The sequence below is a fragment of the Capsicum annuum genome, chromosome 12 (assembly GCF_002878395.1).
Source record: "Capsicum annuum cultivar UCD-10X-F1 chromosome 12, UCD10Xv1.1, whole genome shotgun sequence".
Classification (NCBI taxonomy): Eukaryota; Viridiplantae; Streptophyta; class Magnoliopsida; order Solanales; family Solanaceae; genus Capsicum; species Capsicum annuum.
The window spans coordinates 78586040-78612454 of NC_061122.1; the positions used below are offsets into that span (position 1 = coordinate 78586040).

A 26415-nucleotide genomic window follows, 5' to 3' on the forward strand; every position below is an offset into this window, starting at 1 on the left:
ATCTTGCAAATAGCCTCCCTGACCTCCTCGACTTCAAAACGCCGACAATATCCGAAATCACGACACTCCCTGGTGTGCTCCAACTCCCCTAACACAACACCTCTATCCCCCTCATCATTCAAGAGCTTATGAAAATACGACTGCTATCTTTTCTTAATGAGGGCGTCCTCCACCAAAACTCTGCCATCCTCCCCCTTAATGCACTTCACTTGATCCAGATCCCAACCCTTCCGCTCCCTAGCCTTGGCAAGCCTAACGACCATTTTTCCCCACCTTTCTCCTCTAACTCTTTATACAAACTCTCAAAAGTTGTCTTAGCAGCTGTAACAGCTAACTTAGCTACCTTCTTAGCTAACTTATACTCCTCCCAGCTCACTCGCTTCTCCTCTTCATCCTTACTCTCCACCAACTTACCATAGGTTCTCCAGCCCCTTGAGACACCCAACACCTCTCTAGCACTCTCTGATACATCCCGCAGTCCTATCCCACATATTATCCACGTCCCCCTACCCTCCCCAACCCCCATCCCCTCTAACTTCGCCCCTATTTCCACGGCACTAACTGGAGTCAGGCCACCCCACCTAACTCTAAGTCGACCCTCCCCACCCCGTCTCTTCATGCCCTTCTTGATAACCAAGTCCATCACCAGAAGTCTATGCTGGGTCGCAAGAATCTCACCCAGGATTACCTTACACATTGCTCTATCCTCCTTCCTAAGCAACAAAAAGTCAATCCGAGTCTTGACTAGCCTACTACGAAAAGTAACCAGATGTTCCTCCTACTTCGGAAAGCTAGAATTCACTACCACTAACCCAAAGGCCCTCGCAAAATCTAAAAGAGCAGCTCCCTCAACATTCCTATCCCCGAACCCGAAGCCTCCATGTACATCATCATAACCCATAGGCAGAGACCTGATGTGCCCATTAAAATCCCCTCCTATGAAAATCATTTCTGAACTAGGCACGCATCTTACCACCTCGTCCAAAACCTCCCAAAATCTCTTCTTCTCCTCCTCGTCCAGGCCTGCCTGTGGCACATATGAACTACATATGTTCAAAGAAGACCCCCCAAGGATCAACTTGATAGTCATCACCCTATCACTAACCCTTTTAACCTCTACTACCTGCCCCTAAGCTCCTCGTCCACTAAGATACCTACGTCATTCCTACGCCTCTCACTACCAGAGTACCACAACTTGTATCTATCTACATCTCTAGCCTTGGAACCTACCCACTTCTCCTAAACACACGCAATATTGATCCTTCTCTTCCTAAGAATCATTACCAATTCTATCGACTTACCCTAAAGGGTCCCTATGTTCCACGACCCTACCCTTAACCTATCATCTCACTTATCCCCTCCCTTAATACCTCGCACTCCGCATCTCAAACCTATCCCAACACCGAACCCCGACCCCACCACCAGTCCCCCAAGACATAACCCTACTCCACCATTAACCACCCAAGCCACTACTCGACGAAAAGTACAAAGAAGGCAAAAAAACAGCTGTAACTATTAAAGGCAAACGCAAAGCACACAATGCAACCAAATTTCAAGAACAGCAGATGCTAGAAATAACCAATGAAGATAACCACACAGCCTAGAAATAACCAGACAGAACGCAACAAAATAGCCCACGCAAAATATAAACAATGAAGATAACGGAAAAGGCGTGATACAAGAAAGTGCGATAAAATAAAGTTCTGAGGTTAGAAGTCACCAGGGTACGTGGATCAAGTATTCAGCTCCTACTTGCTACGCTGAAATCCGGCAAATTAGGGTGAAATTGGTCGCCAGAATGTCACCGGAAGGTCGCCGGGTCAGATCTGGTCTGAGGGTCAAGATCTGCTTCCTTCTCGTCTATACTTCTATTCTTGTCTCTTTTTTTTAATTATTTGCTCCGATTCTATCCCGTCGCCGGCGCCGCTTACCCGTCTCGGAGTGGAAACAGTGGAAACCCACGTGCCGTCAAGAGAGTGAACCAGCTTTAAGGAAAGAGGGAGGGGGAGAGAGAGAAACGAGGGGAAAGAGAGACGGTATCTTACTTACCTGTCGTCGGTGATGTTATTACACCGACATCTGCTTCGCCGGAGAGAGAAAGACGTTAGGGAAAAATGGCAAACTAAAGCCGAAAGAAATTGATTACTGAAAGCATGCTTCTTGGAGAAATTTTCTCATACACTTAGACATCAAAGAAGACAGTAAACTACGAAACATAATAAGGTGTTCCTCCTTCTTCGGAAAGCTCGAATTCGTTATCCACCATCCAAAAGCCCTAGAAAATCCAAAAGAGAAGCTTGTCCTTCATTCCTCTCCCCAAAACCAAAACCGTCATGCACATAATAATATAGGGAATTTTTGTAAATAAAAAAAATGGGGTCATTTCTAACAATAAAACTTGTTTTCACTTTTCCAAAAACAATTTGGAATTCAATTTGAAATTCTCATGGTCAAACACCCACATTTTCACTAAAGTGAAATAATTTTCGAAAAAAAGTAAAAAATTCTTATGACCAAACGGGTGGTAAGAAACAAAGAGACATTATCTCCACATGTTAAAGGAGCAGTCCTATCAAAATAGAAGAGTAAATAATGCCTCATATTTGACTTTCCCAAATGAAATCACTTCATGAGTTAAGACCGCCAAAAAGAAGAGTTATTATTTGGGTAGCAGCTTCCTAGCCATCAGCATTTTTCTCCAATAACGTAGAAGGCAAGAAGTACCTGTGGATATTAAACATGGGGCTACGACAAGTCAGCAAATTCAATCCAATCTCTTTCTACTTTTAAAACTAGGTTACAGAAATTGGCAGCCATTGGCGTGATTAGATGCCAAAATAAGTATACCAAGATTGTTTTATGTTTTTCATCTTCGCATCATGTTGTGAGCTTGCAATAATTAAAAACATTGTAAAGATTTTTAGTTTTATTCTTCTCTATTTCCTGGCCATAGTTGTGGATCCATTTCTTCAACTTTATACTTCCTTGAGCATCCTTTTTGTTTAATATCAGAAATGATATTTATGTAACCGTAGATACTAAATACAACTATATTATTCCTTTGAAGTGGTAAAGTAAGAAGCCAATTTTCAGTCATTCATTTATTTTGGGAAACTATACATCCAATGGTCAACCTAATTCTAATTCATTCCCCGTCCCAAAGAAAGAAAAAGGTTAACATTAAGTCTCTCCCAGCATTCTCTTTTTGCTGGTATATCAATAAAACTTAATTCTTTACCTACCAACAAAGTTAAAATTAAGCATGGAAAATTCGAACTGGCAACCAGCCCACCACGCAAAACTGTACCTCACTCTCTTCGATTCGTTGCTCAAATAACCAAGTAGCAACATGAGACTATGAGCGCATTGGCATTTATACCTCTCCCCTCAACAGGGAAAAAAAATCAAGCACCCCTTCTATCAAACTATTTCTCACCAAACTTAAGATACAAAAAATCAAGCACCCCTTATATCTAACTATTTCTCACCAAACTTAAAATACAAAAGTATAACTACAGGACTCTTTGTCATCTATACGATGCAGTCAAAGATTGAAGCAAGGGTCACTTCATCCAGGATACCTACCCCTTTATCCGGACAATGTAACCAAAGAGACGTCCTGGCATGTCAATAAGGTATCTAGATAAGAATTTGTAACTGCAAAATAAAGACTCTAACGAAAAAACTAAAATAGAACAACTGATTATGGACGAAAGACACTGTAACACAGAACAACTATAGAACATTTCAACATCTCATGCCATTTTATGTGGGTAGAGATTAACACCCAACCAAAAGCAAGATCAAAGATTTAGCAGAAGCAGGAAAGAGAAGAGGAAAACATAAGAAGAAGACAAGTTATCACAATGCCAGGAATGAATAATTGAATTAATGGACCACTTGGCTTAGACTTGTAGCTTAGTGGTTGCAATTCAATCTGGAATGAGTAAGATTTTAATCCCACTGAAAGCTATCCTCTTCTACTTCCCTTTCCCGTTATTCACATGTCCAAGCCCACCCCCACCCGAGAAAAAAGAATAGAAAAACCAAGAGCAACGGACCACTAAATTCAGTGCCCAATTATTACCAACTTCCACCTCTCCTCTTCAATCTCTTGATTTGGATCACCATCACCAAATACAAAGGAGAAAACCTGCAAATTTAGAAACTGTTAGTCATGAAAGACTTGGACGCAATTATAAACTATCTACTCCAATTCCTTTTACCACATACAGATTCAATGAAGTTCATCCCACCACTTTCTTTGTGAACTCGTCGTCTCCTATAGTAGTATGGATCCCAATACCTAAAAGAATTAACTTGATTAGAAAGGTGCCCAGGCTTTCATGAAGCTTTTAGCCATTGTACATAATATTTCAAAATGGAAAAATCACCCTAAGGTTCTCCCATATATAGGTCATGCTAAAGTTACTCCACTGGACATGTATCACGGTTGCTAGGTTAGAACATTAAAATGTGAGAAATAAAGTAGTATTATTTCCAGAAACAGAAGCAGTAATAGTTCTTGCATGTAATACCTGCAAGCAAAAAATAATATTTTTACTGTACTAGGTTAGCTGTAATAGTCACTAATAAATCAGGAAAAGGAGAGGACAAAACCAAACATCTTGGTGCTACTATCTTTCATTTTTCAAATAAATAAAGTTACTTTATTTAGATTAACTAAAATGATCAAGCTCAAATAAGTATCTTCTTCCCTTTTTAAACTGCTTAGGTTTGGGAATAAAAAGAATACTGGGGAGGTGAAACGCCATTCAAGCAGATACTAATAGTCTATTTGGCCAAACTTATATAAAATCAAATTATTTTGAGAAGTGCTTATTTCAAAAGCACTTTTGGTGAGAAGAAGTTTGTGTTTGGCCAAAAATTCAAAAAACACTTTTGAGATTGGTCAAGCTGTTTAAAAGTGCTTTTAAGTGTTTTTTTTCAAAAGTGCTTTTCAAGTAAGTGTTTTTAGGTTTTATTTGACTTCCGAAAACCAACTTCTGTTACTCCCTAGAAACACTTATTTTCTCTCAAAAGCTTGGCCAAACACCTCACTATTTAAAAATAAATACTTCTAAGAAAAAATAAGCCCTTTCGGGGAAAAAATAAGTTTGGCCAAACAGGCTATATGAAACCAACAAGGAAATGGCACAAGAACGTGTTGCAACACAACCACTGACAGCTAGTTGTTCCTAGTTCTTCCCTTTGCTTGCCTTGAGAAGGCCAACGTGCAGGGGCTGGACTCAGGAAATTCGCAACACAGTAACATGCTTCTAAAGACTAGTGGATTTACAACAACAACAATATACCTAGTGTATTCCCACAAAGTAGAGTTTGGGGAGGGTAAAGTGTACGCAGTCCATACCACTACCTCAGATGACGGCTCAGGACAGCTCAGGACAAATAACAATATAACAAACAAAACCCATAAAAGCAAACAACAAAGGATATCGCACCGCTAGAAAATAAAGGAAACAAGACACCCACAAGGTAATACTATAAAATATCTATTCAAAAGACGAGTAGATTTGATTTTCAAAATTAAAAATTAAGTAGGAACTCTACCAGAGCACGCTGTCAGAGAAGGTTATGTATTACAAAATTGCAGTTGATCTGTATCTTAATTCTTAGGTGCATCTTTAACATCCACTTGTTGGAGCAAGAAAAACTATATCTTAATATTTTTGTGAAAATAGAGGCCACCAACACCCCTAATAAAACCCCGTCGAGAGTCGGTAAAATATTTTGTTGTACTGCTAGGACAAACCACAAAGCAGCGAAACAAGCCTAACCACTTTTTGTCATATCTCAAAAAAGAAAAAAACTAGCCTCCAAATAATGGTGCAATCTTTAGGTAGACCATGACGAATGCTGCAGCAAACACCAAAAAATTGCATACCCCCCCACCCCCCGAAAAAAAAAACCAACACAAACACAAGTTGTCTATCCACAATATAACCTTTTCTTTAGAATGGTAACAATTTTATATATATATATATAAAAGGTGCACTAAACAAATTGTGGAGCCACAAAATATACACGGAACCAGAATAAAACAAAAGTTCCTGGATGTGTGTCATCTTACAAATAATCTAGGACATCACAGATGTTAGAATATGAGTAGGAATAGGAATGCTATATAGAATTCTACTTGAAAAAGGATTGTAATGTCAGTGTCCTAGTTGGAAAAGGAGTCTAATGTAGTGTCTATAAATAGGATCTCAATGTAATAATTTAGAGACAACAATACAATAATATTTTTCTCCTATATTTCTCACATGGTATCAGAGAATTGGTGAGAAAAGTATCTTTGTGCAGCATTCCAGCGAAATCAGCCGCCACTGCAAATTTTCAAATGACCTTGTCAATCAGTTCTTTATTTTCCGAAAACCAGCCCACCACCAAGTTCGGAACTTTCCGGCGACAAAACCACAGTCACCGGAAACAAGTACTATACGCGTCCTCACGCGCCGCCAGAAGCAGATATTCGGTAAGCGCATCAGATCCACGCAACGATGCGTGAGCAGTTTCCGACCACTTTTTCCGGCAAGTTCTCTTTCCAGTAGGGTCGCCTCTTTAATCCGAGGCTGCCCATGTAGTTACTTCTTGATTCCAATCAAGGTCCGACAATCAGATCTAATTTCCCAACGACGGGGCACTTTATTGGTACCTTATATCGGTTGATGTCACATTCTTTGAATCTCAACCGTACTTTACTATCTTCTTCTGATCCTGATCATCCTAACGTTTTTGAGGTCTTACCTATATTGACTTTTAAGGATCCTACTGTTACTTCTACATCTCCATCCAAAGTGCCTCAACTCCTGACTTATCATCGTCATCCACGTACGGCATGGGCCCATATGATTCCCATCCTACACCCGACCATGCACCTACTACAGACTTATCTCCTCCGATTTCACTTTGAAAAAGTATACGGTCCACTCGTAATACTAATCCTGATTATACCCTTTTAAGTAATCATCGTCTATCATCACCTCACTTTGCCTTTATACCATTCTTATCCACCATCTTCATCCGCAAGTCCACAAAAGAAGCACTTTCTCATACAGGATCGCGACAGGCCATGATTGACAAGATGATTGCTTAACATATGATGGGTACTTGGGAGCTTGTTCCTCTCCCAAGTAAATCAATTATTGGTTGTCGTTGGGTATATGCAGTGAAAGTTGGTTCAGACGGCCAAAATGATCGACTTAATGCACGCCTTGTTGACATGGGGTACACCCAGATATTTGGGCTTGATTATAATGATACCTTCTCTCCCATAGCTAAAATAGAATTTGTTCGTCTTTTGTTATTCATGGTTGTTGTTCGACACTGGCCTCTTTTTCAGTTGGATATTAAGAATGTTTTTCTCCCTGGTGACCTTGAGGAGGAAGTTTATATGGAGCAACCACCTAGTTTTGTTACTCAGGCAGCGTTTAATCTGGTGTGTCAATTGCATCGGTCACTTTATAGCCTAAAACAATCTCCTCGAGCCTGGCTTGGAAAGTTCAACACAGTAATTCATAAGTTTGGCGTGATTCGTAGCGAGGCAGATCACTCTGTATTTTATCGACATTCTGCACCAAATCTATGTATTTATTTGGTGGTTTACATTGATGATATCGTCATTACCGGCAATGATCGAGATGGTATCATTAATTTGAAGAAATACCTCTTTCAGTATTTCCAAACTAAAGACCTTAGCAGACTGAAGTACTTTTTAGGTAGTGAAGTTGCTTAGTCAAGATCAGCTATTGTTATTTCGCAACGCAGGTATGCCTTAAGACATTCTCGTGGAGACAGGAATGATAGGATGTAAACCTATTGACACTCTTATGAATCCTAATACTAAACTCATGTCAGGACAGGGGAGCCACTCAATGATCCTGGAAAATACAGGCATCTAGTAGGTAAGTTGAATTATCTCACAGTGACCAGACCTGACATTTCCTATCCTACGAGTGTTGTAAGTCGGTTTATGGGTTCTCCCTGTGATAGACGTTAGGATGTGGTTCTTCGCATTGTGTGATATATTAAGTCAGCTCCAGGTAAAGGACTACTGTTCGAGGATTGAGGTCATGAGCAAATCATTGGATATACAAACACTGATTGGCAAGATCATTTTGTGATAGACGTACTTCATCTTGATATTGTGTTTTAGTAGGAGGTAATTTGGTGTCCTCAAAGAGTAAGAAACAGACTGTAGTTGCTCGATCTAGTGCAAATGCAGAATATTAAGCAATGGTGATAGCCACCTGTGAGCTAATTTGGATTAAACAGTTGTCAAGAGAGTTAAAATTGGGAGAAATAGGTGAAATAAAACTTGTGTGTGATAACCAAGCGGCTCTTCATATTGCATCAAATCTAGTATTTCATGAGAGGACTAAAGCACATTGAGATTGATTGTCATTTTCTAAGAGAGAAGCTACTTTTCAGAGATATTGTTACAAAATTTGTAAAATTGAGTGATCAATTTGCAGATATTTTCACAAGTCACTGGTCGTCGTATTAACTATGTAACACGGTACATATGTCTTGTATGCACCAGCTTGAGAGGGAGTGTTAGAATAAGAGTAGGAATAGGTATATTATATAGAATCCTACTTGAAAAAGGATTGTAATGTCGGTGTCCTAGTTGGAAAAGGAGTCTAATTTAGTATCTATAAATAGGATCTCAATGTAATAATTTAGAGAACAATTCAATAATATTTTTCTTCTATATTTCTCACAATAGATAAATCATGCATCTTCCAAATATTCTTGTTTACAACAAAAATAGTAAACGACTTATCAGTTCATCTTCATTTTTTTTTAATGGTGTTGTTTTGCCTTCAACGCATCTCAAGATTTCTCTCTCCAAACTGTCCACTATATGCATGCCAGGACAATCCTCCGTCTCTCCTTATAACTGGATAGCTTGTCATCCCTGCTCTAACTTTTCAAAATATCAACTATTCTTCGCATCACCCACTTAATTTCCCTTCGGTTAATGAAAATTTTTCAAAGCTTGTTTGTCCATTTGCGGAGTAAGAGAAATGGCTATTGTCTCTGCCTTTTCTCCACAGAAGTAAGAAAAACGGCAGCCCGGTGTGCTAAATTTCCCACTATGCGCAAGGTCTGGGGAAGGGCTCAACCACAAGGGTCTATCGTATGTGGTCTTACCTTGCATTTCTGCATGAGGTTGTCTCCACATAAGAACATTTTGAATATAACTGATAGTCCTTCTTTACAAATCATATAAGTCAAAACTGACTCCTTAGGTATGGTAATACCTCAGAATTGTGCCAATAGATTGTAGAACTCTAAGATTCTACCAATCTCCCATTTAATAGTCTTTTGAAGCTAAGATTCCACCTTTGATGTGACCATACACCAGCCACAGTTGTTGCTTCAAAAAATCTTGAACTAACCAATTGTCTACCCATACTGAATCTTCATCCCATTACCTAGTTTGTGTGTTGTATTGTTTCTAATTAATGGCCAAAGGTTCCTTATTATGGATCTCCACATACTGACCCCCACAAGAAGTGTTCACAGGATTTGTTGTCCAATTACCTCTCATCCCATACTTGGTTTTAATTACCTCTTCCCACAGTGAGTTCTCATCTAGAGCAACCTCCACAACCACTTCAACATCAGGCTTTGATTCTGGATCTTCTGGTCTCTAATTGCCCAACCTCACTTCTTTTTGCTAACTGTCAAGAGTGCTCCAGTTAACCTTATGTATCTTATTTTTCTCATTGTTCTTCCTTCCCAAGGAAATTCCTTCTCAGTTCATCAATGGTTTTTCTCAATTTACCTTCTTACATAGTTGCTCGAAAAACCTGGTTCTTTGAGTACTTAGGTCATAACCAAACTAACAAATGCAACGTAAAAATAATGTTGACTCAGATGGGGCAATAAGTTAATATCAAATCAAGGATAAGAAAACACTCGATTACCTCTAAATTAATGACCTCATGTTGTTACAACAAAATTTACATAATAAGATAACTATGAAATCGGTCAAATTTAAGGACACGAACAAAAGAGGCCCTAAGTGAGACGCTTTATAAACTTCAAGAAGCAAAACAAAGGTAAGCAAAACTGCACAAGAGCGGCATTGCTTTTTCCACAACAATGGATCAAATTATAATTACCAGAATAAATCTGTTGGACTAAAGTAAAACGTGAAGCCGTTGTCATAAGATCTGCCTCGTCTTCCCCGATTGTCTTCTTCACTGTAAAGAAAGCAAATGTCAGAAACAAATGACTCAAAACTAAATGTTTGGAAAGCAACCTTGTAACTGAATTTGGTGTAATTACTAGGATAGTAATTACACAGTATAGTAATTACGAAGACCTGTTTGTTTTTCATAACATGATTACGGTGAAATTACAAACGTAGTGTTTGGTTGCACAAGTGTAATTCCATTGTCAGATTTTTTAAATTTTTTAAATAAAGTTAATTATCAAAAACTAGACGTTAATGTTTGATAATCATGTCTATATAACAACTATTACCAAATTTTATATATTACTAGGCATCCAAAATATATATTCATTTTTTAATGTAGTATTAAATAATTGTAGATTTGTAACTAAAGTAATTGATAGTTAGTTTTCAAGCAAACAATATTTCAGTTGAACTAATTAATAAAAATTTTAACCAAACACACATTTTGCAAACTATCATGGGGATGCATGACAAAAAATCAATATTTTACAACCACACAACATTTTCAAATATTTGATAATAAATACTCCCTCCTTTTTAATTTGCTTGGCCTATTTTGACTTGGCACGGATTTTAAGAAAATAAAAGAGACTTTTGAATCTTGTGGTCTTAAACTAAAGATATGTCAAATGTACCAAAATGACCTTAAATCTTAAAATTAAGGAGTTGCTAAAAAGGGAAAGGGTCATTCTTTTTGAATCGAACTCATTCTCTAGAGACCTTTAATTCTTATTTTAATTCTTACATCACTTAGTATGAGTCAAGTTTGTCTATAACCTCATTGAGCAAGGAAATCCAACTTTAATGACATCACTAATTATAAGCCAAGTCTCCTAGATGAATCATGCTTTTCTACTATTAGGAGGTGTAGTTTTAAATATGCAAGCAACAAATATGAGAAATTACATGGAAGCAAAATGAAGAAAATAAGAAAAACAAATATGAAAGCAACAAATATGAGAAATTACATGGAAGCACATGGAGTAAAGTTTCAAAATAAGTAAAAAAAAAAAAAGAAAAAAGAATAATATATTAAAAAAAAAAAAAAAGTAAAAAGTAAAAACTAAATTTTTAAATTAAAAGTAATACAAATCAAACAAGCACGGAAGAAATTAAAAATAACATTGTAATTACACCATGTAACTATCAGCAATTCATAAGCCCCACTTGAGAATTGAAGAATGTAATTATACTCCCCTCATTTACATGTTGACCAAGTAATTACTGGTCAAACGAATATGTCAAAATTGTGTAATTACATCCAATTCCAATTAGAAGATGACTTTTCAAACGGCCTTATTTCCAAACAGGCTTTGTGGGGGGGGGGGGGGGGGGGGGGGGAAAAGAAAAAGTATCTCAAGCAAAAGTAGGTACAAAATGATTCCAACACTTTGTGTCTACAGATACCTTCTACTAGAGAGGATAGCTATTATGGTTGTATAGACAATGACAATCGAAGCAATTAGTGTTGTACCGAAAGATACCCTCACTAAGTATTCACCTGCAAGCTGCAAAGTATTGAGGTTCCCTCAGAAGATAAGTGAAAGATAAGTATTATTGGTAAACCTATTTCAAATTACACATTGACATCACCAATAAAAATAGGATTAATACCTTTGCTTTCTCCAACAAAGGCTCAATCTTCATCCTAAATGATTTAGCCATGAGATTTGAACGATAGTCCTTAGGAAATACATAGAGGACATCACCTTCATCTGACACCTGCCAAAACCATATTGGCCAAAATCTGATTAAACAACCAAAATGTAGCATAATGCACCACGCTACAACTCTACAAGTCATCCATCAAAAAAGGTGATCAACTTAAAGAAAGAACTAAAAAGTTCAATGAGATACTAAAATGCACAAAAATTTAGAGGACTCCAACATAAAACCCTAATAAAGAACCTTGAAACAAAATTGTCAATACAACATATGAACCTTCACAAGGATGTTGCAACCTTTACAGCTACCATTGTCATCACTCTTAAGCACAAACTCATCATCCTTTGGGTTAACCTTTTCTATTTTTACTAACCATTCGATTCAATCAAAATAAGACTACTTCATGTTTTCTGGCAAGCTTTACAGGCAATATGAGCCAATAGCAAGAGAGGCCCTACATTATTCTGAAAAAGCCAGTGCAATTCTTAAATAAGTATATCCAACCATTGGGTCCGCTGAGTTTAACTTGCTTAGCATTAGCCTCCAAATATAAATTTCTGCTTAAATAACTTTTGGAAAGTCGAATGTCTAGCTCACACAATGGAATTTATGATATTTAGTTGAAGATCAATTAAATCTTACTGTAGATTAATATTTAAGATATGAGTTTGTAGGATCTTAATTGATCTGATAAAATCAGATCTGAGTTGCTATAGATAGGTTAGGTAATTAGATCAAATAAGATCATATCTTGATTCTCATATCCGCTAGAACCAAGCGATTTGATTCTCTGTGTGTTTGTTTTCCTGTATTATAAATTTGTAGCTCTCCAATGAATAAAATGTACACTTTAGATACCTATCTTACATTGTATCAGAGCCAACACTTTTGCTTTATTCTTGTGTTGCTGATGACTAAAACTGCGCTACGTCACCCAACATCATTAACAGAAGCCGAGAGTTTTATTAACAAAGTTCCGACCGAGACAACAATGAATCAAGGTGGCGATTCTTCTTATTTTTCCTTTCAGCTTACTTCTCACAAGCTGAATAGAAAGAATTATTTGGAATGGATACAATCTTTCCGTTTGGCAATTGATGGTTAAGGAAAACTTGGGCACTTGACTGGAGAAACGAGAAAGCCTGAACCGCGAGACCCGAAAATAAACGCCTGGAGTTCAGAAAACTCAATGATAATTGCTTGGCTACTAAACTCCAAGGAACCTACCATAGGTAAGCTATATTTATTTCTTCCCACTGCTAGGGACGATATGGGTGACTGTTAGAGAGACTTATTATGAGGCAGAAATTGCCTCTCAGATTTTTTAATTGAAAATTAAAAAGTGGAAAGCGAGGCAGGGGAAGAGAAGTGTTACTCTTTATTATAACGAGATGGTTTTGGCAATAAAAAGGAAGAAAGTGAGAGGGTATATTTGTTTTTAGCAGGGTTGAACCAAGATTTTGACGAACTTCGTTCTCGACTTCTTGGGGAAATCCACTGCCCACTTTGAGGGAAACATTTTCTAAAATCAAGCGTGAAGAAACAAGGATTACTGTTATGCTAAAAATAGATCCCAATCTGGAAGCAAAAATATAGTCATCTACTTTAGTTGCTGCGAAAAATGAGAATGACAAGAAAAAGAAGTCGTGGTGTGATTTTTGCAAAAAATACTGACACACTCATGAGACTTGCTGAAAAATCCATGGAAAACCGCCTAGGTGGAACCAAAAAAAAAAAGCAAAAAAACATGGCAACCAGGCCTTACAGTGTACCAGCAAAGAACCGGGGCTAGAATCTTCTTCAGAAATGCCACCATTCACCAAGGAACAGCTAGAGCTAATACACAAACTTCTCCAATCTCAACTCCAATCCAGTAAACCTAATCCTTCTACTCCCACTTGTTCTTTTACCCACATAGGTAAAGTACCATTTGTTTTTCAAGTATAGATTCTACTAGTATAAGCTCTTGGGTCATAGATTTAGAGGCTAGTGATCACATGACATGGAACTCTCATTTTTTCGAGACTTATACTCGTTTAGCAGGAAATAAAAAAAAGTCAAAGTTGTTGATGGTTCCATCTCAGCAATTGTTGGGAAAGGGACAGTCAAGCTAACCCCTTTTTTCACTCTTTTTGATGTCCTTCATGTTTCAAAATTGCCTCATAATATTTTGTCCATCAGCAAACTGACTCAAAACCTTAATTGTCGTGCTATCTTTGACAATATTTCATGTGTATTTCAGGACAAGGTCTCGGGGAAGGTCTCTATTTTCTTGAAGATGGCGACAATTCAATAAATTTTAGTTCAACTTGTTTGAACTCTGTTTAGTTGATAATAAAGTCAAGTCATGGCAGTATGGACTTGGTCATCCTAGTTTTTATTATTTGAAACTCTTGTTACCACAGTTGTCTATGAATAAAACTACATCCACTTTTCAATGTGAATTTTGTGAAATGGCTAAACACAGGCGTTCATCTTTTTCATCCCATAGTTACCATGCCACAAAACCCTTTAAGTTAATCCATAGTGATGCTTGGGGACCTTCTAGGATAGCAATCGTAAATGGAAAAAGGCAGTTTGTGAGTTTCATAAATGATCACACTAGACTAACTTGGGTGTACCTATTAAAAGACAAATGGGAAGTAAAACATATATTTAAGGCCTTTTATGTTGTGGTTAAGACACAATTTCATGAGAAGATTCAAATATTTCGAAGTGATAACAAGAAAGAGTTTTTTAATAACCACCTAAGCAATTTTTTCACTTCTAAGGGAATGGTGCACCAAAGTTCATATCCTGATACACCCCAACAAAATGGAGTAGCGGAGCGAGAAAATAAGCATCTTATGGAAGTAACCAGAGCCTTAATATTCAGTCCCTAAATTTCTTTAGGGAGAAGCTCTTTTGACATCCATCTATCTCATTAATAGGATGTTTTCCCGTGTACTTGGTTTTAAAACCCCTTTCAGTATGTTCCAGACATAGTTCCCTACTTTCAGATTGACAACTGATCTATCTTTGAGAGTTTTGAGGTTTGGTGTAGTTGTTCATGTTCATGATCATAATAGGAGTAAACTTGATCCACGTGCTAAAAAATGCATTTTATTTGGCTATGCCCCTAGTCATAAAGGTTTCAAGTGTTAGGACCCTATTACTAGAAAGGTTATTGTCACAATGGATGTCACCTTTTTTGAATCACAATTGTTTTTTCAAACTCATCTTCAGGGGGAGAAACATAGTGAAGATTCGTAGGATTTATGATAGATTTTATGATAGATACAGAAAATAGTTTTTTGAGTACTAACAACCTAGATAAGGTAAGAGATCCCAACTTAAATAATGAAAAAAAGGATACTGAGACAATACAGCATTTTCATGATACAATTAATGACAAGAACAGGGAACAAATAAAGGAATTACAGGTTTACACAAGAAGAAACTGGAACCAAGAAAAAAGAGATCAACGACTCTTATCAGAACCAAATGTCCGCCCTGCAAGAGCTCACTGATACACAAGGTAATTCTCCAGAACCTAATTCGGATTTACCCCTTGTTAGTTTAGACCTTGATCTTCCAATTGCCAAACGTAAAAGGGTAAGAAAAGTCACCAACCATCCCATGTCAAATTTTGTGTCATATATAAAGTTGCCCCTTTCTATATAGCTTTTCTTTCATAATTACCTGAAATGGAGATACCGAGAAATGTGCAGGATACTTTGAACGTTCCCGTGTGGAAGAAGGCAATTCTAGAGAAGATGAACGCTCTGGAGAGAAATGAAACCTGAAAAATGATAGAACTACCACGTGGAAAGAAAACAATAGGTTGCAAGTGGGTGTTCACCGTCAAATTTAAATCAGATGGATCCCTAGAGAGGTATAAGGCGCGTTTGGTAGCAAAAGGATTCACTCAGACTTACGGGATTGACAATCTTGAGACATTTGCTCCAGTTGCCAAGTTGAATTCAATAAGGGTTCTTCTAACCATTGTTGCCAACCTTGATTGGCCCCTCCAACAACTAGACGTGAAGAATGCATTCTTGAACGGAAAACTCGAAGAAGAAGTCTACATGGACCCTCCTCCAAGTTTTGAAGAAAGGTATGGAACTAGAGTGTGCAGGCCAAACAAATCTCTCTACGAGCTCACACTCAAGGGCAAGCAGATCATACCATGTTCATTCGACATTCTCTTGAGGGAATGACAACTATCCGGATAGTGTATGTCGATGATATTATACTTACAGGAGATGACTTGTTTGATATGAGGAATTTAAAGAAAAAGTTTGCCTCGGAGTTTGGGATTAAAGATTTGGGCCAGCTGAAATATTTTCTTGGCATGGAAGTAGTGAGATCAAAAAAAGGCATTATGGTGTCACAAAGAAAGTATGTGCTACATCTTCTAAAAGAGACAGGGATGAATGGTTGTCGTCCGGCTGAAACACCTATTGATCCGAATATAAAATTCAGAAATAAAGGAGAGACAGGGATGAGTGGTTGTCGTCCAGCTGAAACACCTATTGATCCGAATATAAAATTCAGAAATAAAAGAGGAAATTCAGTTGACCACAATCAATATCAAAGACTAGTGGGGAAGTTGATATACTTGTCACATACTCGACCTGATATAGCTTTTGTTGTAAGCTTAGTCAATCAATTATGCACTCTCCAAAAGAAGAGCACCAAGAAGTGGTCTACATGATCCTAAAATATCTTAAAAGATCTACGGGGAAGGGATTGTTTTTCAGAAAAAGTACATATGGGCATTAAAAGTTTTACAGATGTAGACTGGGCAGGTTCTACTACTGACAGGAGGTCTACATCTGGATATTGTACATTTATCTGGGGAAATCTTGAGACTTGGAGGAGTAAAAAACAGAATGTTGTAGCCCGCAGCAGTATTGAAGCTGAATACCGATCTATAGCTCATGGGATTTGTGAAATGATTCGGCTCAAGAAGATGATGGAAGAACTCAAAAAACCGTTTGATTTACCAATGAAGTTGTACATGACAAAAACGCGGCCATAAGTATCACTCGCAATCTAGTTCAACATGATAGAACAAAACTTGTTGAAGTGGATAGGCATTTCATAAAAAAAAATATTGAAGAAGGAAGTGTGTCCATGCCTTTTGTCCCAACAAATCAGCAAATTGCAGGTATTTTCACAAAAGGATTGTTTAAACCAAAATTTGAAATTCTTGTAAGCAAGTTAGGCATGACAGATATTTACATGCCAACTTAATGGTGAGTATTGATTTGTGAATATTTAAGATTTGATTTTGTAGGATCTTAATTATCTGATAAAATCATATCTAAGTTGTTATAGATAGGTTAGGTAATCAGATCAAATAATATCATATCTTGATTCTCATATCTGCTAGAATCAAGCAATTTGATTTAGTGTGTGCTTGCTTTCCTGTACTATAAATTTGTAGCTCTCAGATGAATAAATTTTACACTTTTGGTACCAATCTTACACTTGCACAAAATAAAAGGAAAAAAATGTAGAGGAAAGTATGATTTGCATTTATTTCCCTTTTATTTGTTCCTGTTAGAATTGGAGTAGGAGTAGGAATAATATATAGAATCCTAGTTGGAAAAAGATTTTAATGTAGTGTATATAAATAGGGTCTCAGTTTAACAATTCAATAATATTTTTCTCCTATATTTCTCACGGTTCCTTATTAGTATTTTGGGATAACATCTTACAGAAAAACATCTAATAAGCCATTTGAGCTAGAGATTGTGTGTCAGTTTGGATGAGCTTAAAAGCTAGTCAAATTAGCTTTTAAGGCATTTTTTACTTTTTGGAGTGTTAGGCAACTTGAAAAATCACGTACAAAAAGGCAAAATTTGCTTTTTAAAAGCCAAAAGCTTAAAGTAATACCCTACTTTTTTTATTTTTGGCTTATAAGTCATTATGCTTTGACCAAGTAAAAGACATCTTTATCCATTGTAATTCTCACATATTTCAATTTTACCCTCATGTTTACCCTAAAACATCGGTTCTCTTCACTACTCCTCACATCTAACATCGCAGCTCTCCAGATCCTCTCCCAAATTGTTGCATTTTCCGTTGAGATTTTGTGGTAAGTTCTCTCCATATTTGCATTTTCTCTCTAATTTTGCGTTTCTCTCTCAATTTTTATGTTTTCTCTCTAGTTTTGCGTTTCTCTCTCCATTTTTTCGTTTTTCTCTCTATTTTGTGTCTTTTTATTGAATGGTTCGGTAACAATTTAATGTTTGTAGAGTTAGTGAAGAGTGAGGAGAGGAGTGATTAGACGGGACGTGGAGCAGTTACGGCTCACTGAGGATATAACCCTCGATAGGAAGGTTTGGAGGAAAAATATTAGGATAGAGGGCTAAGGTGTGTGGTCAAGTCTTAGGCTGTAGTCAAGAGAGTTTGGTGTAGTTGGTAATGCTAGGGTTGGGGGGAGGGGGTGTCCTTTGTTGGTTAATGTACTTTATATTTGTGGTTGTTGTATCTCTATTATTTTTATCATGTTGTATGCTTGCGACTTTTGTCTATGGTCCTTTGTCTTGAGCCAGGGGTCTATCGGAAACAGCCTCTACTTTTTCGGGGTAGTGGTATGGACTGCGAACATTTTACCCCCCAGACTCCACTATGTGGGAATATACTGGGTTTGTTGTTGTTGTTGTTGTTGTTGAGTAAGGAATTGGGATGAATAATTTTTTGGGGTAGTTTATTCGACTAAAGCAACAAATTTTAATAGGTTGCTAGCAATTCAGCTCCTTTTTGGGTAAATTTTGTTCAATTTTCACGAAGCAAAATGGAAAATCACGAAAACCATTTAGTTGAAACAGCAAATTTTGCTCCTTTCTGAGTGTTTTTTTGGGGTTCAATTTTCAGAAGAAAAAAGCTCGTAAAACGAAAATGGGTTAATGGGTATGCAAAATTCACAAGTGACAATGAGAGTAAGTTTCAGTGTGGTACGAAAGTTTCGGATTAGATTGTCAAACAATGTATTGGCTATTGTGATTTTTGATGTATATTAATATCACTGTCGCACCACTATTAGCTACTTTGAGTTTATCTCCATTAGGCAATGTAATAATCAATGTGTTGCTTGTTGTGTGCTTTTATCCTATGCTTGCCCCATATATGGACATTGTATTTCTATTTCGTTAAGGATGTTTGATTATACCTTGTCCTACTAGTAATACCTTTGTGTATGTATGTATTCGGCTATTAATCAATGGGGATTAAAATCTATTATACTCAATCCTATTGACTAATAGCATTCTAATCTTATCGTGACATAAGTATATTTAGCATAATTAGAATGCATTCCAGGCCTTACATGTGAATATAATTACTGTGATTCAAATTCAATATTTTTCAGGTCTTTCTTTCCCATACAATGGTTTGCTTAAACAAGACAAATTAGCGAATTCATATTTTCATCACTATAGAAATGGAATGTAGAGAGTGAATGGATAGAACAAACAAAAGTACATAGAATTTTAATACAAAATTTAGCAGTCACCTCAATCTGTTAATAAGAAGATGATGACATTTTTTCTTGGTCCATTTGAATCTATGAACTGTTGTTGACATGGAAGTATAAAGCACCAAGTGCAACAACTCCAACTCCAATAGCAATAGGCAGTACATTCAACCTAGTTTGATTTTTTTCTTGGTCCATTTGAATTTATAAATTGTTGAACGTAAGGCTTGCAGCATGTATGATAAATTGGTTGATTTCATGTTACATTCAACCTAGTCGATTATTTTTCAACTCTGATATTAACATGAAAGGACGAAATGATCTGGAGACTGAATTCTGTTTCTATCAGTTACTAGTCATAGTTGTTGAATGCGCAATATAATTGCTTTCTACTGATCATGCGGAGGTGGGGAGGGGTGGAGAGAGGTAGGGGACTGTTTCTTTGCTTTGACTAGGGTTTAAGTGTTGAGCTATTTATGGTGCTGCAAGTTAATGACTTGCTGCAAATTGGAACTAGGTGTTTCTTGTTCGGTATGGACTTTTTGTACTTGGGGCTTTTCTAATTCTCTGTATCTGTATTTTCCTTCTTTATGAATGACATATTTTCCTTTTTGATAACACTTTGATAGATTTTCTTTGGGAAAAAGCTTTAACTGCTCATCTTATTCACTCACATCTTCAAATTATTTATATTCCATCGTACCGGAAAATAGTTTGTACGAAGTAATGCTAAGTGGGACAATGATGCCCATATTTCTTTAATAGAGGTGTGTGAAACAAAAATTAGAAAAGGAAATAAACCGAACTCTCATTTAAATAAAGATCGATGGAAGACAGGAAGAAAATATACTAGAAAACAATTGAAAAATAAGTAGGGGATAATATGAAACAGGATTGGGGGATAACATGAAACAGGATTGGACTCTTTTTAAGCTAATGATGAGAGGGGATACAGGTCTAGGTTGGGATTAGGATGCTACAAAAAATACAATCACAGCAGATGATGAGTGGTGGCAGCAAAAGATTAAGGTATATATCTCTCGCATTGTTCTATATTTCTTTATTATTTCTCTCATTGCTTAATTTACTTAAAAGTAGTTTTCTTTGTTTTTTGTTATGGGTGGATTATCGATATAGGAGGTTTAGGAATAGAGATCTTTCTCTCATATGTTATCACTATGATGCACTATTTTCTTATATTGTTGCTACGGGGGAAAAGAGCACGTTCCGCGAATCAAGAACAAATTTCTGAAATTGGAGTAGATCTGGGCGAAGAAAGAAACATTTCTAACTTTGACAAAGAACGCTTTGTTAATCTTAATGATAAAGGGAGTGATGAAAGCAATGACCCATAGGATATGAATTCTCTTATTTTTCGCAAGTCATCACTAAAAAAACAAATTTCAACTGATGGTATTGGAACTAGCAGTAGAGTAAAAAAGAGTAAGACAAAATCTGCTTGAGAGGAAATGCACTCTATAGTAGAGTTAATGTCTAGCAAAAGTACTATTACATCTCATGCAGTAGAAGATCCCACCATTGACAAGTGCATGGAATTTTTCACAAGTATTCCTGAAATCTCTGCCCCATCTGAAATGTACAACTATGTTGCGAACTTGTTTTTTAAGAGAGAAGTCCGCCAAGTATTTCTTAAGGTGACTTCTGATGAAGCTCGGTAGTCTTGGTTGGAGTATAACTATGAGTTATAGCTCCTTAAGAAAATGTGAAGAACATGCTTTTATGATTTTAAGTATTTTGTTGTTTGATGTTTGACATTATGGTTGTAAGCATACACATTTATGTATATTTGTTGTTTGAGTTGAATTTAAATTGACTTGAATTTATATGTTTTGTTACTTATTAGGTGGGAAGAATGCAATGGGATATGAATTATATAGATTCATAGTACAGCTTACAAAATAAAATATGTTGATGGTTTTCAGTTAAATGGAGAGTGTGGATGCTCCCATACTCTACTAATGTGAGGCGTTTTTGGTTTTTCAGTTAAATGGAGAGTTTGGATATTAGCATATATCCTGATTTAATGATTTGTTAGATGAAGAAGATGAAGAACTGAAAACAATTCGCAAAAAGACGAGGAGTGGATGGTTGTGTGTCAACTAGCAGGTAAATACGTTTTAAGGTATTCAAAAAACACTTACGCAGAACCTTGTCATACATCAAAGTGATCCGAAAATATATTTATTCAAGAGATATTACAAGGAAATGGAACCCGTCGTTGTGAAAATTTTCGCCTGAAGAGGGCAGTGTTTATTGATTTATCCAATGACTTAAGTGAAAAATATGGGCTTAAACCCATTCGTGGAATTTCTACACACGAAATGTTAGGCATGTTCTTGATGACTTGTGCACATGGAGTGGGAAACCAAATGATACAAGATATCTTTTAACATTCTGGAGAGACAGTTCATAAACACTTTCATAGTGTTTTAAACGTTGTTTCTAAGCTCGCAAAAGATATCATTAGACCACATTTAAAAATTATAATGATGGTGTAGGAGCTCACAAGCCATGTAACGAACGATATTTGTCTTTCTTTAAAGTAAGTAGCACTTTGTCTGAATAAATACTTTATTATACTTATTATTTAATTTCTCTCATGATTATTTACTCAAGTAAAATTTATATATGTATATACCTGTAGGATTGCATTGGAGCACTGGATGGCACACATGTTAAAGCTAGATTGTCGCAAGGTCAAGAAATACCGTACATTGGACGTAAAGGTTATTCGACTCAAAATATTCTTGTCGTTGTAGATTTTAACATGTGTTTTACATTTGCATGGGATGGGAAGGATTGGCCCATGGAAGTCGTATATTTCATGAGGCTCTTCGTAGACAAGAGCTCAACTTTCCACATCTATTGGGAAATAAATATTATCTAGTTGATTTGGGATATTCGCACATGAAAAGATATATGGCTCCTTACAGAGGAGATAATGTGAGATATCACCTTCCCAACTTTCGACGTGGTGCAACACGACAATTGCGGGAGCCCAAAGGATGCATTGAAAAATTTAATTATTTGCATTCTTTTTGTAGAAACATAGTAGAGCGCACATTTGGTGTTTGAAAAGCAAGGTGATCTGAGACATGCCTTAGTCCTTACTATAACATTGATACACAAAGGGATATCGTCATTGCTACTATGGTCATTCATAATTACATTAGAAAGAAATGCAATACGGATGATGCATTTCGAACGGCTGAGAATGAAAGATATATTCCAACAGTTGATTCTGATGTAGGCACAACTTCAAGAGCTAACAATATAGATGGCGAAAATGTGAGAGAAGAAAGTGATATGTATTGGTTGGGACTTCGTGATATGATTGCTAATGATATCTGTAATGCTTAATGCTTATATTAATTGAATATTTCCACTTTTTGTATTTTTGACAAACTAATTCGAACCATATTAGCACCTTTGTTTGTATGAAACTTCTAATCTATGAAATATGAATTTTTATATATTATTCTCCTTTTAAGTTAATTTAATTTACTCTTTTAAATTTGGGCAACTACACTGTACAACACATAAATTTCTCTAAGGAAAAAACAATACTCACCAACCAAGATATATGGAGAGTACTCACAAGTCACAACAACAACAACAAACCCAGTGTAATCCCACCAAGTGGGGTCTAGGGAGGGTAAAAATATACGCAGTCCATACCGCTACTTCCGAAGAAGTAGAGAGGCTGTTTCCGATAGACCCCCGGCTCAAGATAATGAATGGTTAACAAGGTCATAATAATACCTGAAACAGAAAGGGTGGTATAACCAAAATAAGAAATGAGAGATAATAAAAATAGAGCTAAGGGAGCCACGAAAATAAGAGCGATATGAAATTAAACTGATAATTATACTGATTAGTAACACATAATTTGCTTGATAATTTCCAGATATTTTGACAAAAAGAAAGTGTTTATCAACACTTGTTTATCAAACACATCAATAACTTTTTTCAGCTCCATCACTTTATCCAAACATGGAACTAATTATTTTTAAAAATAAGTTTCGGCACTTCCGAAAGCACTTTTAAAGTGCTTTTTTTCAGAAGTCACTTCTTTTCAGCCTATCCAAATGGGCGTTTTACTTTTAGTAGGTTCTTTTGGCTGAAAATTCAATATGATGACCATAGGCACCAAACAAGTAGAACTTGGCGGACCTCCAAGCCGAAACTCATATTTCATAAAACACCAACTAAAATAGTGTAAGAACCTTCTATGCCATCAACTAAATTATAGCTCAGCTATATTAGGCGATTATGTTTTTAGATCTACCATTTATTTGAATCATCATCATCAACAACAACAACATACCCAGTGTATTCGGTCTTGGGAAGGTAGAATGTACGCAGTCCATACCACTACCTCATAGGTGAGGTAGTGAGGTAATTTCCGATAGACCCCCCCACTTGAGACCAAACGACGTAGGAAGACATTTTATAAGAACAAAAAACAAAAGGTAGTAACAAAATAACAGACAGCAACAACACAACAAATGATACACTAAGAACTTGGAAACACAAGAAAAGGCACAAAACACACACCAAAATCAATCCACAAGCTAAGATAACCGAGGAACCCTTTTGGTAACCTCTCTCGGATTCAAGAACACAATAAGAACACTATGTAATGAGGTGTTTAACACCTATTTTCCAACAGGAACCCAAACTATTTTAGCAACAAGATAACAATAACAACAATGTAGTAACAATAACAACGCCTCATGGGTTGGAGTACAAGAACAACAAACAAACGATTACAACAATAAAATGGATAGATAGTTAGACAAGTGAGGGTATAATCTTAAGAATCCAAGAATTTGGTGGACTCTTGGACCCTTAACACTACACGCGACAACCACCTAACTCTTACGTTGACACAAGAGGAACTTTACCTCCTCTAAACACAACCGTATCAAGCCAACATCGCAACACAAGTGATATCCATACTTGGGCAGCCCTAATTACGGTTTGGTGGCTTTTCCAAGCCCTACAACTAAAGAGAGAACTTACAATGTCTCAAAATATCATCATTGAACAAACTAGAGAAATAAGCCCTAAGAGGTTCCACTAGTATTACTTTACAAAAGAAGACAAAATGACTACACTACCCTTAATGAAAGGGTGGCCATAGAGTGCATTTTGGGCAAAGTGAAGTGACCAAAATGCCCTCAATGACGATGACCCAAAAGTGTGAGCCATTAAGAGTCCAAAACCGTGAAGCCTCAAGCCTTCAATGCCCCAAGCAATCTTCCACTCACGGCCTTAATGAATAGTAGGCTCAAAACGGGTCTTCCTTGCATATTCTCGTGCCCTCGGGGTGACCACGTCTTGAGTCTTTAGGTGATGGCCTCCAATCATGTCTTCAAAAATTAAGGTGACCATTTGACTTGTATCAACAGACAGCCGCAGAAACAAGATTATCCCCAAGTAATACCACCAACAATCTACCTGAAACCATAAACAATACCCAAAATCTCCAAGAACAAGATACTACCCGTGAAACACTACTACTAGTCCCCATCCTACTAACTGTCTACCCTAATATGCGTCCACCATACCTTTCTATCTAGACTCATGTCCTCAATAAACTGTAACTGCTTCATGTCATGTCTAAGCACATCCCTTTAATATTTCTTCAGTTTACCTCTACCTCATCTGAATCCATTCATAGCAAACCTCTCGCACCTCCGCACAGGGGTCCTCATCTCATGCCTGAAACATTTAAACCTTGCTTCCCGCATTTTGATTTCTACCGAAGTCGCTCCCAATTTGTCATGAATAACCTCATTTCTGATCTTATCCATCCTGGTAAACCTACACATCCATCGCAACATCCACATCTCCGACACCATCATTTGAATGTGAGAATTCTTAACTGGCTAAGACTCAGCCCCATCCAACATAGTTGGTCTAACCTTCACTCTATAAAACTTGTTTTTTAAGTCGAGGGGCACCTTCTTATCACAGAAGACTCTGGATGTGAGCCGCCACTTCACCTACCCTGCAACAATACGATGGGCAACATCCTCGTCAATCTCACCATTTGTTTGTATCATAGGCTCAAGATACTTAAAACTCTCTTTATTTGGAATAGCCCAAGTATCAAGCTTCACTACCACGTCCATCTCATGTGTCTCCTCACTAAACTTAACACTCCAAATATTCTGTCTTGGTCCTGCTCAACCTAAATCTTTTAGATTCAAGGGTTTGCCTCCAAACCTCAAACTTAGCATTAAATCCTTTGCGGGTCTAGTCAATCAAAACTATGTCATTCACAAATAACATACACTAAGGCACCTTACCTTAAACTTGCCCTATCAAAACATCCATCACCAAGAAAATAAAAACAAGTTAAGGGACGATCCGTGGTACAACCTCATTAATATAGGAAGTGCTCCAAGTCTCCAACCACAGTTCTTCATGAGTATTAGCTCCATCATACATGTCCTTAGTGGATCTAGTGTACGCCACGGTAACACATCTAGCCTCCAAGAACCTCCATAGGACCTTTTTGGGACTTTGGCATACGCCTTTTCTAGATCGATGAACACAATATGTAAGTCCTTCCTCTCTATATATTGCTCCACTAGTCTCCTAACAAGATGAATGGCCACCGTAGTCGAGCGTCGTAGCATGAATCCAAGTTGATTCTCAAAAATAGTCACAAACCTCCTCAACCTCAACTCCACCACCTTTTCCCAAACCTTCATGGTGTGACTCCACAACTCGATACGCCTATAGTTGTCGCAATTGTAAATGTGACTCATGTTCTTGTACAAAGAAATCATCATACTCTATCTCCAGGCTTCGAGCATCTTCTCATCCTAAAAATGACATTAAACAACTCGGGCAACCACTCCATAGCTATCAGTCTGTGCTCTATTAAAAATCCATGGAAATATCATCTGGCCTAGTCGCTCGACCCCTATACATCCTACGGATAGCACCCCTAACCTCCTCAACCTTAATACGCCTACAATAACCATAATCACGATGTCACTCTGAATGATCTAAGTCC

General features: G+C 37.1%; 1 protein-coding gene across 1 annotated transcript in view; it reads right to left on the reverse strand.

Moving 5' to 3' along the window:
- Positions 1 to 26415, reverse strand: part of LOC107849912 (uncharacterized protein At5g03900, chloroplastic) — a 94947-nt gene that overhangs the window by 57924 nt on the left and 10608 nt on the right. The window contains exons 2-6 of the mRNA XM_016694440.2: positions 11846 to 11953; positions 11639 to 11739; positions 10155 to 10235; positions 4234 to 4306; positions 4088 to 4153 (exon numbers count right to left, since the gene is read on the reverse strand). Of these exons, the coding sequence (XP_016549926.1) occupies positions 4088 to 4153; positions 4234 to 4306; positions 10155 to 10235; positions 11639 to 11739; positions 11846 to 11953 (429 nt within the window). The remainder of the gene's footprint in view (positions 1 to 4087; positions 4154 to 4233; positions 4307 to 10154; positions 10236 to 11638; positions 11740 to 11845; positions 11954 to 26415) is intronic.